Source organism: Rhinoraja longicauda, chromosome 8 (genome assembly GCF_053455715.1).
Source record: "Rhinoraja longicauda isolate Sanriku21f chromosome 8, sRhiLon1.1, whole genome shotgun sequence".
In the NCBI taxonomy this organism is placed as follows: Eukaryota; Metazoa; Chordata; class Chondrichthyes; order Rajiformes; family Arhynchobatidae; genus Rhinoraja; species Rhinoraja longicauda.
In genome coordinates this window covers 5,754,523-5,773,878 of record NC_135960.1, presented here as the reverse complement: position 1 = coordinate 5,773,878, position 19,356 = coordinate 5,754,523, and the positions used below count along the sequence as shown (strand labels likewise).

Here is a 19,356-nt window from a genome sequence, read left to right as displayed (position 1 = left end):
GGTCAAGCAGGCTGCGACTCTATTCCTTGAAGCACAGGAGGATGAGAGGTGATCATATAGAGGTGTATAAAATCGAGGGAGGGGAAAGCGAGAACCAGAGGACATAGGTTGAAGGGGCTGAGTTGGGAGGTGGGGGAGCCGGGCCTACCAGACGGGTCCTCCTTGCTCGGTGAGAGACTCCTCGGTCCATGGTGGGCGAGCCAGGCCTGCTGGAGGGCTTGGGGCCCCGATATTGTGAGAGCAAAATGGAAAGGCCACGCGGAGTTGGCGTTCGTTGTAACAGGCGACTTATTGAATTGGTGCTAAGGCACCAGGAGGGCAGACAAAGCTGACCTGCCGGGTGTGACCGAGGTACATTTTTCTAATATTCTCAGATGACGAGGTTTTGCCCAGAGACTTGATTAACAATAAACGAGGTCTTAATTGCAGAATGGAACTCAGAAAGACTTGGTTCACAAGTTATAGGAGTAGAATTAGGTAATTCGGCCCATCGAGTCTACCCCGCCAATCAATCAAGGCTGATCTCTGCCTCCTAATCCCATTTTCCTGCCTTTTGTCCATAACCCTTGACACCGGTTCTAATCAAGAATTTGTCTATCTCTGCCTTAAAAATATATCCACTGACTTGGCCTCCACAGCCCTCTGCGGCAACGAGTTCCACAGATTCACTACCCTCTGACTAAAGAAGTTCCTCCTCACCTCCTTTCTAAAAGAGCGTCCTTTCATTCTGAGGCTGTGACCTCTAGTCCTGGACTCTCCCACCAGTGGAAACATCCTCTCCAAATAACACTCCATCTAAGCCTTTCATTATTCTGCAAGTTTCAATGAGGTCCCCCCTCAACTTTCTAAACTCCAGTGAGTACAGGCCCAGTGCTGTCAAACGCTCATCATATGCTAACCCACTCGTTCCTGGAATCAATCTTGTAGTTAGGTGACAAATAGAATGAGATGATTATCCAAAAGTCTAAATTCATTAACGGGAGATCCAAATTACTGTTACAATTACACGCGTAATCAATTAATTTCCTGTTGGGCTTAGCCTGAGGTTTCCCGTCACCACGATCCACAAGCCTGGTTACTAATTATAAGCCCTCGCTATTGTTCACTCTACAGCAAACAATTGTTCGTTATTGGAAAGACCAGGCTTGTATTCACTGGAGTTTAGAAGGATGAGAGGGGATCGAGTCAAGTCAAGTTTATTCGTCACATACACATACAGGATGTGCAGTGAAATGAAAGTGGCACGCCTGCGGGTTGTGCAAAAAATATATATATTACAATTACAGCATAAAAATTTACATTAATACAGCAAAAAAAATGTAGTCCCTGGAGTTATAATAGTTAACAGTCCTGATGGCCTGTGGGAAGAAACTCCGTCTCATCCTCTCCGTTTTCACAGCGTGACAGCGGAGGCGTTTGCCTGACCGTAGCAGCTGGAACAGTCCATTGCTGGGGTGGTAGGGGTCCCCCATAATGTTGCTGGCTCTTGATCTGCACCTCCTGATGTATAGGTCCTGCAGGGGGGCAAGTGTAGTTCCCATGGTGCGTTCTGCCGAACGCACTACACTCTTATAGAGTATAAAATTATGAAAGGACTGGACAAGCTAGATGCAGGAAAAATGTTCCCAATGTTGGGGGGGGGGGGGGGGGGGGGAGTCCAGAACCAGGGGCCACAGTCTAAGAATAAAGGGGAGGCCATTTAAAACTGAGGTGCGACAAAAAACTTTTTCACCCAGAGAGCTGTGAATTTGTGGAATTCTCTGCCACAGAGGGCAGTGGAGGCCAATTCACTGGATGAATTTAAACGAGAGTTAGATAGAGCTCTGGGGGTATCAAGTGGAATCAAGGGATATGGGGAGAAGGCAGGCACGGGTTACTGATTGTGGATGATCTGCCATGATCACAATGAATGGCGGTGCTGGCTCAAAATGCCGAATGGCCTCCTCCTGCACCTATTTTCTATGTTTCAATGTTAATATCACCGATCCCTTTTTATCATTGGCCTCTCTATCATAAACTGTATGGTTAGATTCGGAGTGATTAAGTGCAGCTTTCACAACTCAACAGGTATCCAACAGTTTCCACACATTTTTATTTACAACGTCACATTTTAATTAGTAAGTGCCCTGCAAAAACAATATACACACAAACGCAGGGAAAAAGGTACACTTGCGAAACCTGTGAGAATACAGAATGTTTAAAAACTCGACTCATACAAATATTATAACTTAGAAAATAAATCTAGCCCACAGTTGTTCTTAGAAGAATATTTAACCGCAACTTCATTTTCAGGACTTAGTCCTTCAAAGTAAAATAGTTAAGATCGGAATTTTCGGACACAGATTACAAAAGAGCATCCATCTAGAGATAGCATGGAACAGAAAGGAGAAATAGGTATACCACTCAACAATGCTTATAAAGGCTTAGGTATATTGGACAGGGAAAGACTAGAATTTAATTCTGAAAAACGGTCAATCTTTGCAATTCTATCCTATTATCATGATGGGGATAGTGTGCAGGAAAGAACTGCAGATGCTGGTTTACACCGAAGATAGACACAAAATGCTGGAGCAACTCAGCAGGACATCACCCAGCATCTCTGGATAGAGGAAGTGGGTGACATTTTGGGTCAAGACCCTTCTTCCGACTAAAAGAAGGGTCATGGGTCTTGACCCGAAACGTCACCCATTCCTTCTATCCAGAGATGCTGCCCGTCCCGCTGAGTTACTCCAGCATTTTGTGTCTATCGTGGGGAAAGATAGATAACTAGATCACTGCGGGCTCTCTCTCTCTCTCTCTCTATGTATCATTGATTCTACACACCTGCGTCATATTTAATGGCACTCACTCTCTAATCTTCGTGCGGTGGTGAACGGGAGAGTGGGTGGATGATGAAAGGGAAACGTATTCATGAGAAGTCGAAGACAAGGGCCTTGACATGCCAAAACAAGATATCATGGAAGAGCACTTTTATTATTAAGGAGATCTGATAACAGATTAACTGCTTTCTCTTTCATTGCCAACTTGGTATAACGGACAACAAATGTAGGTTTTTTTTAAAATATAAATAAAATAAAAATATTGCCTTTGCTAACAGATGCTTAACACTCCACAGTCCTGTTTTGAACTAAACAGGTAATGGACACAGATAAATAACATGGGTAATATATAGTATAAGAAAATAACTGCAGATGTTGGTACAAATCGAAGGTATTTATTCACAAAATGCTGGAGTAACTCAGCAGGTCAGGCAGCATCTCAGGAGAGAAGGAATGGGTGACGTTTCGGTCGAGACCCTTCAGTCTGAAGAAACGTCACCCATTCCTTCTCTCCTGAGATGCTGCCTGACCTGCTGAGTTACTCCAGCATTTTGTGAATAAATACCTTCGATGGGTAATATATACTTCTTTTAGGAATATATTTTGGACTTATTTTAAAGGCACGACCAGACATTCTAATTCTGTAAACAACCAACAGCAAAGACGCTCCAGTCTCGTGAAGCTCCCCCTGTCTGATCATCATCTGGAGTTCCAGTCGGGATGATGTCGGTGTCACTTTGATAAGAACAAAACTCCGTTCCCTGTCATTCACTGAGGGATTTTTGAAGAAACACTCAAGCAGAATTAACCAAACGCAGTCCGAAGTGGCTTTGGGTAAACAAACACAATTGCTGGGACATGACTACAACAGGCTCCGTCCGGTAAAGTCAGGCTCTGCCGATCAAAGAAAAGTCCCAGAATATACCGTCGGAACTGCACGCTGAAGAGTGTCAGGGGTTATGGTGAGAAAGCAGGAGAATGGGGTTAGGAGGGAGAGACGGATCAGCCGCGATTGAATGGCGGAGCAGACTTGATGGGCCGAATGGCCTAATTCTGCTCCCATCATTTATGACCTTATGGATGTGATTTAACCTGTGGATCGTATGGACTCTGACAGAAAGCGCTCAACTCGTTTGCAACTCGTCACAGAATCTCTGCACAACGCGAGGTGCGAAAATGCATGCGGGCTGTCAGTCCCGGCAGTTAACGCATCCCTTGGTATCAGAGTACCTGGGCTGCTGCTGTGCTTTTAAGTATCTCCCTCCCACATCAGTTTCAGGGCATCAGTCGCTCACGATTGCCAGCTGTTGATAACTACAGTGGGCCGCACCAGAAAAGAAGGGGAAAAATATAATTGAAAGCAGAACTAACCGAGAAAATAAAGATTCACATTAGGTTTGGATGTGATGCACCTGTGAGCAGTGGCTGGATGCTGAAATCTCTCAGGAGATAATTAACAGTGTAAACAGCAACTGTTACTTTGCAATTCGGTATTTTACTAATGTCTCCCGTTGGCAATTCCAGTACTGTGCAATCTGTAGCAACATAAAATGCCCATCGAATGGAGGGTCAAGACAATCTAATAATTCAGACCATAGCCCCATCTTGTCAAGGGGTACTGTACTGCTTAATCCAAAGGCAGTAAGAACTCACTTGATATTACATCTATTACCAACCTCTTCTTACTCAATTGCATCAAATAATAATTAGTTTATTTTAGTTCAAAGATACAGCATGGGAGAACAGGCCCTCAAGCCCAGCGATCCAGGCACATTAAACACTATCCTACACACACACACACGGGACAATTTACACACAGACCAAGCCAATTAACCTGCATACTTGTACGATTTTGGAGCGTGGGAGGAAACCGAAGATCTTGGAGAAAACCCAGGCAGTCACGGGGAGAACGTACAAACTCCGTACTGACAGCACCCGCGGTCGGGGTCGAAGCTGGGTCTCCGTCGCTGCAAGGCAGCAACTCTACCGCTGCGCCACCGTGCCGCGGAAAGGCATTTGCCACAATTAAATCGAAAGCTTGATTATTCGGCTGCGGTTACCGCCCAGAGTTCCCTAGAATTTTTAACTGCAGCCCACCATGTCTCTTTCGATTGCATAATCAAAACCATAAACTTGCATCATTAAAACAGTCCATCATTCACAGAACACGCGTCAGCTTATTATCTCACACACATTTCCAATCTAACAATATTAATTAGCAATTCTTATTTCTGACACAAAGTTCACAATTCTTTTTAAAAAACACCAGTGGGGAAAAAAACCTACACGTCTGAGTTTATCCGTTCCTTTTTGTTTGGAGAAAGTGCAAATCCTAACAAGTGTGCAATTCAATTCTACGGGGGGGGCGGGGGGGTTTAAAATCGTCCGTTTCCTCCGTCATTCGACGGGTGGTCAAACAGAGACCAGAACATCGAGGTAGAGTCGATCATAGGATTCCTTGAACAGCAGAATAAGGACAAGGCTGAACATACACGATGCAGTCAGGCACCAATTCAGCCAGGTAACTTCTGAAAAACAGACAGAGAACAACGTTAGTACCTGCAAGAAAATTGTTCATCCTTTTTACAAGTGTATGCAGTTAAATACTGAGCTAAATCTGACAGGATCGCCTGATCTTTTATACCTGATGGTATGCGTTGATAGGATTAGCTCTAAAGAAAAAGTCTCACCACATTTATTGGGGAAGGTTTAAAGTCCATTTCAGTGGTTCTAATGTAACGGTACCATTATGTACAACCATCAAATACACATGGCAACAAGTAAAGAGAGGCATGGTCATAGAATGATAACAGTGGCAAAACTGGCCCTTAGGCCCAACTCTAAACCTATCCTGTCCTATCCATGCACTTGTCTAAATGTTTCTTAAATGTTGAGATAGCACCTGCCTCAACTACCTCCTCTGGCAGCTCGTTCCATACACCCACCACCCTTTGTGTGAAAAAGTTACTCCTTAGATTCCTATTAAATCCTTCCTGCCTCACCTTAAACCTATGTCCGCTGGTTCATAGAAAATAGAAAATTTAATAACATTCGCTTCATTAGACAGCTGACAATAGGTCAAAGTGAAAAATCCCTCATGATTCCACCCGACCCGAGTGTTTCCAGCATTATCCACTTACGTTGCTGTACAACGTGATTGTGCTATTAATAAGACGTGCCATAAGAAATGGAGAAATTTGCTTTTTTTTAATAAAAAGTTGTGGAGATTTGCAGTCTTCTACTGGAAAGAATGGCTGGAGTGGAATCCCTTAGAACTTTGTTATTTGCAATTGAATAAGTGTCTTTTCTGAGTAGGTAACTAATGAATCGTTAGGGGGGAAAATAATGATCAGCAGAATTGAAGTATTTGGAGTTTCAGAATGCCCCTAATTAAATTCCACACAAGAGGTTAGTGTATGAAATAAAAGCCCGTGAGATTGGAGGTAATATAACTGACAAATGGAATATTGGTCGACAGGAAACAGCAGGAATGAATGGGTCTTATTCAGGGTAGCAGTAGGGTACTGCAAAGCTTGGGACCCAACCATTCACAATATACGTCAATGATTTGGATGGGGAAGATGGATGCAAGGTTTCTAAATTTGCCGAATACACAAAGGAGGGAGGAATTGTGCGCTGTTAAAGACTTCACAGAGAATTAGACAAGTGGTAATAACCAAATGCACAGAAGATATGGAATAAAGTGGATAAATGTGTAGTCATTTATTTTGGTGTCAAAAAAAAAACCTGTAAAGGCAAAGGGATGTGGAGAGGTTTAGATGGATGAGGGCTGACCTCATTGAAGCTTACCGAATAAATTGTGAAAGGCCTGGATTGAGTGAATATGGAGAGGAGGTAGTGTAAGAAAATAACTGCAGATGCTGGTACAAATCGAAGGTATTTATTCACAAAATGCTGGAGTAACTCAGCAGGTCAGGCAGCATCTCAGGAGAGAAGGAATGGGTGACGTTTCGGGTCGAGACCCTTCTTCAGTCTGACCCTTCTTTAAGTATGTTTTGCAATATAGGAGGAATTTCATTTCCATACAGTCATACCAATAAAAAGCAACAGAACACAAAATACATTTTAACATGAACATCCACCACAGTGACTCCTCCACATTCCTCACTGTGATGGAAGGCAAAAGAAAAGTTCAATCTCTCCCTTCTTTGTTCTCCAGCGGTCGGGGGCCTCGAACCATCCGTTGACGGGATGATCTTGACTCCTGTAGCCAGCGGCGGGCTTTCCTCGTCGGGGCGATCAAGCTCCTGCACTGGGGGGGGGGGGGGGGGGGTGGAATCTCAGCTCCCCGCGCCGGGCGATCTACCCCGGGTCGGGGCTTGTCGAACCTAGTGCGGCTTTGGAGCTCCCCGACGTCGGTTTCAACCCGAGACTGCGAGCTCCTCGATGTAAAAGTCCGCCGGCCGCAGTTGGAGCGTCGACCCCACGTAAGGAATCGGCTGAGATGGCAAGTCCACGCCCCCGTGGTGGGGCTCAAAGTCAGTCCCGAGCAAGGCCTCCACCTTACACGATGTTAGGCCGCAGAGTGACCGGAGATACGATCCGGGAATTTTAATTAAAAAAAAAAAAATCGCATCTCTGGCAAGGTAAGAGATTGAAAAAAAGTTTCCCCCGATCCCCTCCCCCCCCCCCCACCCCACACATGAAACAAACTAGAGAACGTTAAAATATACTTTCTAAAAATAACAAAAAAGGATGAAAAATACGGACAGGCTGTTGGCGAGGCTGTCATCGCGGCGCCACCCGGTGGTATGTTTATTATTGAGGGAGTGCACCCTAAGTTCCTCAAGACTGATTCCTTTATTGACAAGACTGTTGGATGAGAAAAACATAGGTTGGACAAGGCCTGTAAAATGTAGAAGTGTGAGAATTCACAGAAAGGTACAAAATTCTGACAAAGCTCAACACACTAGATGAGAGGGGCGTGTTCCCTTGGCTGGCATGCCTAGAACCAGGAGTCAGTGTCTCAGGATTAGGGCAAAGAAATTGGGACTGAAAAGGAAGTGTGACAATAACAGACTGGGCCAACCAAAACTTCACTCAGCAAGTTATAGAGTGATACGGCGTGGAAACAAGTCCTTCGGCCCAACTTGCCCACAACGGCCAACATGTCCCAGCTGCACTAGTCCCAACTGCCCGCTTTTGGCCCATATCCCTCCAAACCTGTCCTATCCATGTACCTGTCTAATTGTTTCTTAACTATTGGGATAATCCCTGCCACAACTACCTCCTCTAGCAGCTTGCTCCATACCATCAACACTCTGTGTGAAAAAGGTACCCTCAGATTCCTATCAAATCTTTTCCCCTTCACCTTAAACCTATGTCCTCTGGTCCTCGATTCGCCTACTCTGGGCAAGAGACTCTGCATCTACCCAATCTATTCATGATTTTGTACACCTCCATGATCACCCCTCATCCTCCTGCTCTCCAAGGAATAGAGTCCTAGCCTGCACCAACCTCTCCCTATAGCTCAGACCCTCGCGTCTGGCAGCACCCAGTCATGAACCCGTGGAACTCTTGCCCACAAAATGGGGAGAAAACCGAGTCACTGAAATATACTCCAGGAGAAAAAAAAAAGAGATTCCTAGACACAATTGACATCAAGGGGTCAGAGCAACATGATGTTGAGAAAGAGGACGAGTTCTGGTAGTTCTGCATGGTGGAGCAGTATCAATTGGCCTATTTCCACTTCAGTTTTTCAAATGCTATTAATAAAACGAGTGTGGGGCAGACTAAAAACAGCGCTTACATGTGCCAAATATCTTTTGGTGCTGTGAGCATTCAATGATTCTGTAACGACCACATAGAAATAATTGAATTTGAGCTTGCAATATTGCAGTAAATATATGGTCTAAAATAAGCTAACATAACAACCAATAAATCATTTTAGTCACAGAGCATGAGGGAATATATTCTTGGCAGAATTGTCAATCAGTGTCAGAATCAAAGCAGAGAATCTCTTTAATTTTGACATTTTTCCCCCCATTTTTGTTGGGGGGTTTTTTCACACATTTATTTCTAACCATTTTTATAAAGTTCAATCGTTTGATTATTATTCTTGTCCACAAGTTCTCTTGTCTGCCAGTTTGCTCCGGAGAATGATTTGTAGTACTGAGCATTCAGCCGAGTTTGTGAAGGCACATAAACAGAAAAGGCAATCAGGAATATCAAAAGAAAAAAAAAAGAACCATTCAATTTTTAGATCATTTGCTCTGAATAACCAAAGTTTCAGAACTGCACTGCACAATGGTTCCACGAAGGCACAGGATCAAATCGAAAAGCCAAGACCTCAATTGAAAATGTCACCAAGGAACATCTCTGCTCTCTGAATAAAACCCTAATGAAACCAGGCCAGGAACAGTTACTTTGTTATTATAGTTCCATCTCAAGTCCTGACAAATGCACATATTCAGAGAAACAGACACAAGAGAAATTGTCCAATTTTTACTTTGATTGTGACTCGCGAAAGGACTCTGACCCTGGTAGCTTCCAAATTGTTTTCTGCAAAGAGTGGGAACGGAAACATTTCCACTTTCACCAAAACTATCCCAAGTCTATAAAACCTCCAATTCAGCCTCATCAAGCACACACAAGATTCAATGACAACACAAGGGCATGCAGGGTTGTGTGTTCTCTTGCATCCAACTATGGCCTCCAGTCCTAACCAAGACCACCTCAGAAGATTGAAGGTAGACACAAAATGCTGGAGTAACTCAGCGGGGGACAGGCAGCATCTCTGGAGAGAAGGAATGAGTGACCATTCCTTCTCTCCAGAGATGCTGCCTGTCCCCCGCTGAGTTACTCCAGCATTTTGCGTCTACCTTCGATTTAAACCAGCATCTGCAGTTCTTTCCTCCACATTTTGTCAGAAGATTGAGGTTCATTTGAAGTCTTGAGATGCAACACCGACACAAACTATAGTCAAATGCTAGTTTGCTCAACGGTCAAATACATTTCAACCTCAAATATGTTAGATACACAAGGTCTCAGGAGTTGCATGCTGGATAATCAGAAAGCACAAAGGTATCTGTGATTTTAGTTTAGAGATGCAGCGTGGAAACAGGGTCTTCAGTCCACAAAGTCCGTGCCGATCAAAGATCACCCGTACGCTAATTCTATCCAACACACCAGAGACAATTTACAGAAGCTTATTAACCTACAAACATGCTTTTGAATGGAATGTGGGAGGAAACCAGTGCACCCGGAGAAAACCAATGTGGTGACTTGGATGAAGGGATTAAAAGTACCATTTGCATATTTGCAGATGATACAAAGCTGGGTGGTAGTGTGAACTGTGAGGAAGATGCTATGAGGTTGCAGGGTGACTTGGACAGGTTGTGTGAGTGGGCGGATGCATGGCAGATGCAGTTTAATGTGGATAAGTGTGAGGTTATCCACTTTGGTGGTAGGAATAGGAAGGCAGAGTATTATCTGAATGGTGTCAAGTTAGGAACAGGGGACGTACAACGAGATCTGGGTGTCCTAGTGCAACAGTCACTGAAAGGAAGCATGCAGGTACAGCAGGCAGTGAAGAAAGCCAATGGAATGTTGGCCTTCATAACAAGAGGAGTTGAGTATAGGAGCAAAGAGGTCCTTCTGCAGTTGTACAGGGCCCTAGTGAGACCGCACCTGGAATACTGTGTGCAGTTTTGGTCTCCAAATTTGAGGAAGGATATTCTTGCTATTAAGGGCGTGCAGCATAGGTTTACTAGGTTAATTCCCGGAATGGCGGGACTGTCATATGTTGAACGACTGGAGAGACGACGCTTGTATACACTGGAATTTAGAAGGATGAGAGGAGATCTTATCGAAACGTATAAGATTATTAAGGGGTTGGACACGTTAGAGGCAGGAAACATGTTCCCAATGTTGGGGGAGTCCAGAACAAGGGGCCACAGTTTAAGAATAAGGGGTAGGCCATTTAGAACTGAGATGAGGAAAAACTTTTTCAGTCAGAGAGTTGTGAATCTGTGGAATTCTCTGCCTCAGAAGGCAGTGGAGGCCAATTCTCTCAATGCATTCAAGAGAGAGCTGGATAGAGCTCTTAAGGATAGCGGAGTCAGGGGGTATGGGGAGAAGGCAGGAACGGGGTACTGATTGAGAATGATCAGCCATGATCATATTGAATGGCGGTGCTGGCTCGAAGGGCCGAATGGCCTCCTCCTGCACCTATTGTCTATTGTCACAGGGAGGACGTGCAAACTCCGTACAGGCAGTACCCGTGGTCAGGATTGAACCCATGTTTCTGGCGCTGTAAGGCAGCAACTGTAAGAAGCAAGGGTCAACATCATCAGGAAACCTGCAGGCAACAGCTGGGGATCCAATGCACACACCCTCCCTACCGCAAGCTTAGCCCTAGTCTACTCAACAGCCGAGTTTTGCTCAACAGCTTAGGCTAATAGCTGCCGCATCAAACGAGTGGACACTGTCCTTAACTCTGCGATGCGGGTCATCACAAGGACGCTTAAGTCTTCACCTTTGCAGTGGCTCCCTGTCCTCTCCCACATCGCCCCTCCCAGCATACGCAGAAGGGAGAGGATGTTGACAGATTGGTGCACCATCGAGGCTAACCCTGACCTTCCCATCCACGCTGACTTGAACAATCTGCCCAACATGCGCCCGAAGTCCTGCAAACCCTTCTGGTCTCCAGCCAAATCCCTGGAAGACTTTGACCCCAAGACTGAGTGGCGCAGAGCCTGGAAAGATGCCAACACCATCAACGGAGAGGTCATCACAGACCCCACCATGACACCACCAGGATTTGACCTCCATCGCAAGCAATGGCTAACCCTGAACAGGGTCTGCTCCCTCCATGCAAGAACAGCCCATCGCCTGCACAAGTGGGGGGTGACAGACAGCCCTGCTTGTGACTGCAGATATCCAGACCAGACCATCCCACACATTGTGAACGACTGCTCACTGAGGCCTTTCCCTGGTGGCATCAAGGCCATCCACCCAGTAACTGCTGCTGCCCTGGCCTGGATGTCTACCCTTGACCTGCAACGTTTGGCTGTGCACTCCATACGCAAGAAGAAGACTACTGTGCCATCCCTTTATCAATAATTAACCTGATTAAGTCAATTTGAGAAATATTTAACCATAATCAATATGTTCAAAACATTAGAGAAAAGTAGAAGTATGGCAAAATAGGTTCAAAGAAACTGTGCTGAAATAGAAATGAATAAATAGGAAGATGTCACAAGAGACAGGAGAAAAGAAAGAGTTTAAATTTTATATTTTAAATTCTTTTGCAATACAGATTTTATTATTATTATTTTCTTTAAATAGGATTCCGATAGTTGATAAGGCTGACATTTATTGTCCATCCCTAACGAGTCAATAATCAGGACTCAGCAATGTTGGTGTGTTAGGATTGACACACGCCAAGAATGGACTGTATGTGTACGTACATGTATGTAAATATACTTAGGCATTAGAGATACAATGGGGAAACAGGCCCTTCGGCCCACCTAGTCCATGTCGACCAGCGATCAACCCCCTACACCAGCACTATCCTACATACTAGGAAGAATTGTACAATTTTACCAAAACCAATTAACCTCCAAACCTGTACGTCTTTGGAGTATCGGAGGAAACTGGAGCATAGAGGGGAAAACCCACACAGGTCACAGGGAGAATGTACAAATTCCGAATGCACAGCACCCGTAGACAGGATCGAACCCGGGTCTCCGGTGCTGTTTGGCAGCAACTCTACAACCTTATAACACTTGCTGCCTTACAGCTCCAGAGACCCATGTTTGATCCTGATTATGAGCGCTGTCTGTACGGAGCTTGTACGTTCTCCCTGTGACCGCGTGGGCTTTTTCCTCGTCTGAAGAAGGGTCTCGACCCGAAACATCACCCATTCCTTCTCGCCAGAGATGCTACCTGCCCCGCTGAGTTGTTCCAGCATTTTGTGTCTCTCCAGATATCAGTGTTGTACGGCACGACTCAATGGCAAGTCTTGTGGCAAAGTGGGAGGACTGATGTGTTGGCATCTGACCCCAGCTCCTATAAAACTTCAGAGTTTAGCCAAGCATCGTTGAAAGTACAGGACAACCCGAGCTGTGAATGGCTGACAGCGATTGCCAACAGAAGCATCCTCTGTCAATCAGTTCCATTTGTCCCGTTGCTTATGTTAATTTTGCCCCCAAAAATTTGCTTGTCCATTCTTTCCATTTCACCGCCCCCAATGACCCACTTCATTAACGTATCATTTTATTCAAGCTTTTAAAATCAAGTTGTGTTTATTTTAAAGCTTTATCTCTGCCACACATTCAGCGAAGGAATCTCAATTTATGCAGACTTGGACATGACCCGAGTGAGCATTACCAGTGCATGCCAAACACTTCCGTCATGCCCCAACGACCAGATAGAAACATATCAAAGCCGCCTTGGGGAATACATAATTCATAAGTCTGCAGCTGAAAGTTTCCAATCTAGAGTTTAGGAGGTGGAGGAAAAAAGGCCAAGTCCCAGGTAGACCAATCTCAACATTAGTCATGGGCTTCGCTCCTTCATTGTACACAGCGAAAGAAATTCAGTTGATTAAACGCATCGCAGTGCGTTACGAGACATATTTCGGAAAGCAGTTTAGACTAGACTCTAGTCAAACATTAACGGCATGGTTGAGTTTAGAGGATATGTACTGGAGAACTGCCCAACACAGATTTCCTGGAACTGGTGCAAAAATACATGCTTTGCACAAATAAAAGAGATCGATGTACTTTGCATCAGTGAATCGTAGTTGTGAGCTTAGATAGCCAGCGTGCTGTAACAAGTCTGAAGTCTATTCCAGCAGTCTGGAGATTAACAGGTGCAAGGCTGTATGTCTTGTAGCATGAAAATGCGTCAATAAATCATTAATCTTCGAGACAGCAAATCTAGGTCAAAATGATTCAAATGCACACCAATCCTGTTTAAGTATCCATAACTATGAGCTACCGTTTCAAGGACATCCATGTCATTCCGAACAACTAATGCTTGCAGAAGCACTTTACATTGAAGTGGCTAATTTACAAAAAGCACTGCGAAAATCACAAGAGGTGCAACATTCTTAAACTGCTGAGTAAAAGAATCAATATCACATTTACCAGGTTAGCAGAAGTTACCACAGCACGCCACAAAGCCAGCCTCCCCATGAGCTGAATTCCAGCTAATAGATCGAGGGGGAAATGTTTAATCTCACCACTCGCAAGGGCTGCACAGCGGGAGAGTTGCTGCCTCACAGTGCCAGAGACCGAGCTTCGATCCTGACTGTGGGGGCTGGCTGCACGGAGTTTATATGTTCTCCCCGTGACTGCGTGGGTTTTCTCCGGGAGCTCCGGTTTCCTCCCACACTCCAAAGACATAAAGGTTTTCGCCCGCTCCCTCCGTAACTCCCTGGTCCACTCGTCCCTTCCTACCCAAACCACCCCATCCCCGGGCACTTTCCCCTGCAACCGCAGGAGATGCAACACCTGTCCCTTTACCTCCCCCCTCAACTCCATCCAAGGAACCAAACAGTCTTTCCAGGTGAGACAGAGGTTCACCTGCACCTCCTCCAACCTCATCTATTGCATCTGCTGCTCTAGATGTCAACTTCTTTACATCGGCGAAACCAAACGCAGGCTCGCCGATCGTTTCGCTCAACACTTTCGCTCAGTCCGCCTTAACCAACCTGATCTCCTGGTGGCTGAACACTTCAACTCCCCCTCCCACTCCCAGTCTGACCTTTCTGTCATGGGCCTCCTCCAGTGCCATAGTGAGGCCCACCGGAAATTAGAGGAACAGCACCTCATATTTCGCTTGGGCAGCTTGCAGCCCAGCGGTATGAACATTGACTTCTCCAACTTTAGATAGTTCCTCTGTTCTCCTCCCCCTTCCCAGTTCTCCCTCTAGTCTTCCTGTCTCCACCTGTATACCTCCTTTGTCCCGCCCCACTGCAATCAGTCTGAAGAAGGGTCTCGACCCGAAACGTCACCCATTCTTTCTCTCCCGAGATGCTGCCTGACCTGCTGAGTTACTCCAGCATTTTGTGAATAAATACCTTCGATTTGTACCAGCATCTGCAGCTATCTTCTTACACTAAAGGTTTGTAGGTCAATTGTCTTCTGTAAAATTGTCCCTAGTGTGTAGGATAGCGCTGGTGTTGCTTTTACCACACTGTATCTCTAAAGTCTAAAGAGTGAGTGAAATATATGGGAGCCAAGTACATTGTACACACATGCCACTAGGTAACAGTCTCAAGCAGTAATAGCTGTAAGAGTGTGGGCACTACAACTTACAATTACGGTCCCCAAAATATTAGGTGCAGAAACACAACTTCAGCACTCTTTCAATGAAAGTGATTAATTTGCAAAAGAAAAACCTGTAGCGTCACAATAGTGTTAACATTCTTGAAACGCTGAACTTGAGGATCAAGAGAACCTTGATCAATACTAGATTAACTCAGTACAAGTGGATTTATACTTTAGCATGAACATGATTATTTGTAACCTGCTTGTTTCACTGTAGATAGACACAAAATGTTGGAGTGGCTCAGCGGGACAGGTAACATCTCTGGAGAGACGGAATGGGTGATGTTTCGGATCGAGACCCTTCTTCAGACTAGTCAAGGGAAAGGGAAGTGACATATGTAGAGTGATGTAGAGAGATATAGAACAAATGAATGAAAGATATGCAAAAAAGTAACGATGATAAAGGAAACAGGCTATTGTTAGCTGTTTATTGGGTGAAAACGAGAAGCTGGTGCGACTTGGATGGGGAAGGGATGGAGAGAGAGAGGGAGTGCAGGGATTACTTGCAGTTAGAGAAATCCATATTCATACCACTGGGGGTGTAAGCTTCCCAAGTGAAATACGAGATGCTGTTCCTCCAATTTGCATTTAGCTTCACTCCGACAATGGAAGAAGCCTAGGACAGAAAGGTCAGTATGGGAATGGGAAGGGGAATTAAAGTGTTTGGCAACCGGGAGATCAGGCAAGTCAAGGCAGACTGAGCGAAGGTGTACTGTAGAAGTCTGATGCAATTGTTGGAGATTGCCCAAGGTGGCTTCTCATCACCGCTGTTGGTTCCCATCTCTGCAAAAATCACAACTAGTCTTGGCAATTGCCTTCCTCAAGTTCAGTTCCATTTAGTTTATTGTCACGTGTACCGAGGTACAGTGAAAAGCTTTTGTTGCGTGCTACCAGTCAGCAGAAAGACAATACGTGGTTACAATCGAGCCATTTACAGTGTTCCGATACATAAGGGAATAACGTTTACTGTGGTGGGATGATTCAGCTGTGAAGGAACTGTCCGTGAATCTGGAGGTGTGCCTTTTCTCACTTCCATACCTTTTGCCTGATGGGAGAGGGGAGAAGAGGGAGTGGCCAGGATGCGACTCGTCCTTGATTATGCTGCTGGCCTTGCCGAGGCAGCGTGAGGTGTAAATGGAGTCAATGGAAGGGAGGTTGGTTTGTGCGATGGGCTGTGTCCACAATTCGCTGCTTAAAAGATATTTACCAAACTGGCTGGCAGTGGTGGAGAGGGGGGACTAATTTGTTTCTTGAAAGGCCAGGTGCTGATCATCTTGAAGTAGCCTGTCCAGACTGCAGTTAATCATTCTTCATAGTGGTATGGTAGCAATGAAAGCTTTGAATACAGAACAAGTAAGGCCCGCTCCACATTTAAATTGCCCAGGTCTCTTTTTACATTTTAAGGAGAGTCCTTCACTACTCAAGACTTCACCAAATCCTTCACTGCCATTTAAATAGTTTAGTTTACAAATACAGCATGGAAACAAGCCCTTCAGCCCAACGCGTCTCCAACGACCGGCGATTCCCGCACAATAACACTATCCTGCACACACAAGGACAATTTACATTTCTACAAAGCCAATTAACCTACAAACCTGCACGTGTTTGGAGTGTGGGAGGAAACCGAAGATCTCGGAGAAAACCCACGTGGTCGCAGGGAGGACATACAAACTCTGTACAGACAGCACCTGTAGTCAGGATCGACCCGGGTCTCGGGCCTTGTAAGGCAGCAACTCTACCGCCATGCCACCATATACTATAGAAACACATTGTCACTGCTTTAATAAACAAACACAGCACAGACTTTGCACAAGCAACGATGTTCAGATAAACTATTTGGTGGCATAAGGAACAGTAGATGCTGGTTTACAAAGAAAAAAGACAAAGGGCTGGAGTAACTTAGAGGGTCAGGCAATGTGTAATAAAAATGAACTGCAGATGCTTGTTTGTGCCAAAGATGGACACAAAGTGATGGAGTAACAGGGGACCAGGCAGCATCTCTGGAGAAAATAAGAGTGCTTCTGAAGAAGGCTCCCAAACCGAAATGTCACCTGCGCTTTTTTCCCCCCAGAGATGCTGCCCGACCCTCTGAGTTACTCCAGCATTTTGGGTCAGGCAGCATTTCTGGAGAAGAGTCCGGACCCAAAGGTCACCTAATCATGTTCTCCAGTGATGCTGCCTGGCCCACTGAGTCACTGTAGCACTTGATGTCCTTTATAAAATTATTTCGGCAACGTGGACGGTGCTGTAAATAGAAGCCAGGCCGTGTGGATCAATACTGCCCCATCGAAATACTGCAATTCAGTCTTTAATGAGAAAGGAGGATGTCCCTTGAATGCCTTATCCAAATGCAGCACCTCTGAAAGTGATGCTGGCACTGAACTCATGTCGCCACAGCTTTTTTGTACTCAAGTTTCTGAACTAACTCTTAAACTTTTCAAGTCAGAGGCAAATCGTTGAATCACAACTAACACTTGCATATATCTACGGCATGGTTTGAGACAACCCGAATTAATCTGCTCAGAGTTTCCGCTGATTACAAGCATCCTTCAAACCTTGAAGATAAGACACAAAAAGCTGGAGTAACTCAGCGGGACAGGCAGCATCTCTGGAGAGACAATAGACAATAGGTGCAGGAGGGGGCCATTCGGCCCTTCGAGCCAGCACCGCCATTCAATGTGATCATGGCTGGTCATTCTCAATCAGTACCCCATTCCTGCCTTCTCCCCATAACCCCTGACTCTGCTATCCTTAAGAGCTCTATCCAGCTCTCTCTTGAATGCATTGAGAGAATTGGCCTCCGCTGCCTTCTGAGGCAGAGAATTCCACAGATTCACAACTCTCTGACTGAAAAAGTTTTTCCTCATCTCAGTTCTAAATGGCCTACCCCTTAGAGAAGGAATGGGTGACATTTCGGATCGAGACCCTTCTTCAGACGAAGGGTCTCGACCTGAAACGTCACCCCATTCCTTCTATCCAGAGATGCTGCCGGTCCCACTGAGTTACTCCAGCATTTGGTGTCTGTCTTCGGTGCAGTTCCTTCCCAATATCCTTCGAACCTCATTGGATACAAAGAGCAAAAGCATAGAATGTGTAAAAACCTCCATGCGCTGAGCCTATTCTTCCTACTTCAGCTTTGCAATACCACCAATGCCAAGAGAAGGTAATGCATTCCTTAGAAATATCAAATTATTAGTTTGAATTGCACCAGACTGGGCCCGTTGCCCATGTTTTTCCCGCGATGGTACTTACTTTCTGGCCCAGCAAAAACGATGAAGCTGCCACTGCCATCCTTTGAGCAACCTTTGAACAAGGTTTATAATGCCTTAAACTAACCAAATTAAAACCAGAACATTTAAAGGAAATAACAGAAAAAGAGTTTATAGCCTTGGGTCAGCCAGCTCATTCAAAAAAAATGGGCCGTGCTCTACATGCAGAGTACTTGGCAGAGAGAGTAGGTGCCGGAGTGGGCCATTCGGCCCTTCAAGCCAGCATCGCCTGCATGGAGCTGTGGGACTGGATGCAAAGTGCATCTGGCCTCTCACTTCAGGAGGCCTGCGTTTCTCTGCAAAGTGGTCAGATGCTCTGGACTTCCCATGTGGTCTCCATCTTCTCTGTGGTGGTGTCAGCCAGAAGACAAATGCCATTCCTGCCCAGATGTTTTTTGGCAAGAGGCCATGCAGCCCATCAAGGTCACTGCTAGCCCAAAAATGAATTCGGTCTCAATACATTGCCTTGCAGATTATGGCACTTCAAGTGGTGCTGCAGATTCTTCTCAAAAATTGGTGATGAACCAATTATCCTTTTTTAAAAAGAGTTCCAAACTCTCCTGTTAACAGAATGAAATAATTTCTCCTCAACTGCTTTCTAATCCTTCTACCAATTGACAAATCTATAGCCCTTTGTTACTGACCTCTCTGCTAAGAGAAATTAAGTCCTTTCTGTTTAACATGCCTTTCATAATTTTATCTCTCTCAAATAAATCTCCACTCACTTTGTTCCAAAGAAAACAGCTGCAGGGTGGACAATCTCTCCTCAAAACTGTGCTGACTTAATCCCCATCACCACCATGTTAGACAACCTTTCTCAAAAAGGATAAACGATAAAGAACGCACCAGACTCCTTCAAAATGTCAATGGCACGATAGAGTTCAATCCAATTTGCTCTATTCTGTAACAATAACCAATCTGAAAGAACGGTCTGCCAGAGTCTGAAGAAGGGTCTCGGCCTGAAATGTC

The 19,356-nt window shown here is 45.1% G+C and overlaps 1 protein-coding gene across 3 annotated transcripts in view; it reads right to left on the bottom strand.

The window, feature by feature from the left end:
• Positions 1-2,072: 2,072 nt before the first annotated feature.
• The window catches only part of slc49a4 (solute carrier family 49 member 4), an 89,342-nt gene continuing 72,058 nt past the window's right edge, over positions 2,073-19,356 (bottom strand). For 2 of the 3 annotated variants that reach the window (XM_078403297.1, XM_078403294.1), the window contains exon 9: positions 2,073-5,347. In XM_078403297.1, the coding sequence (XP_078259423.1) occupies positions 5,232-5,347 (116 nt within the window). In that variant the 3' untranslated portion in view covers positions 2,073-5,231. The remainder of the gene's footprint in view (positions 5,348-19,356) is intronic. The other variant, XM_078403296.1, reaches the window with a different exon arrangement.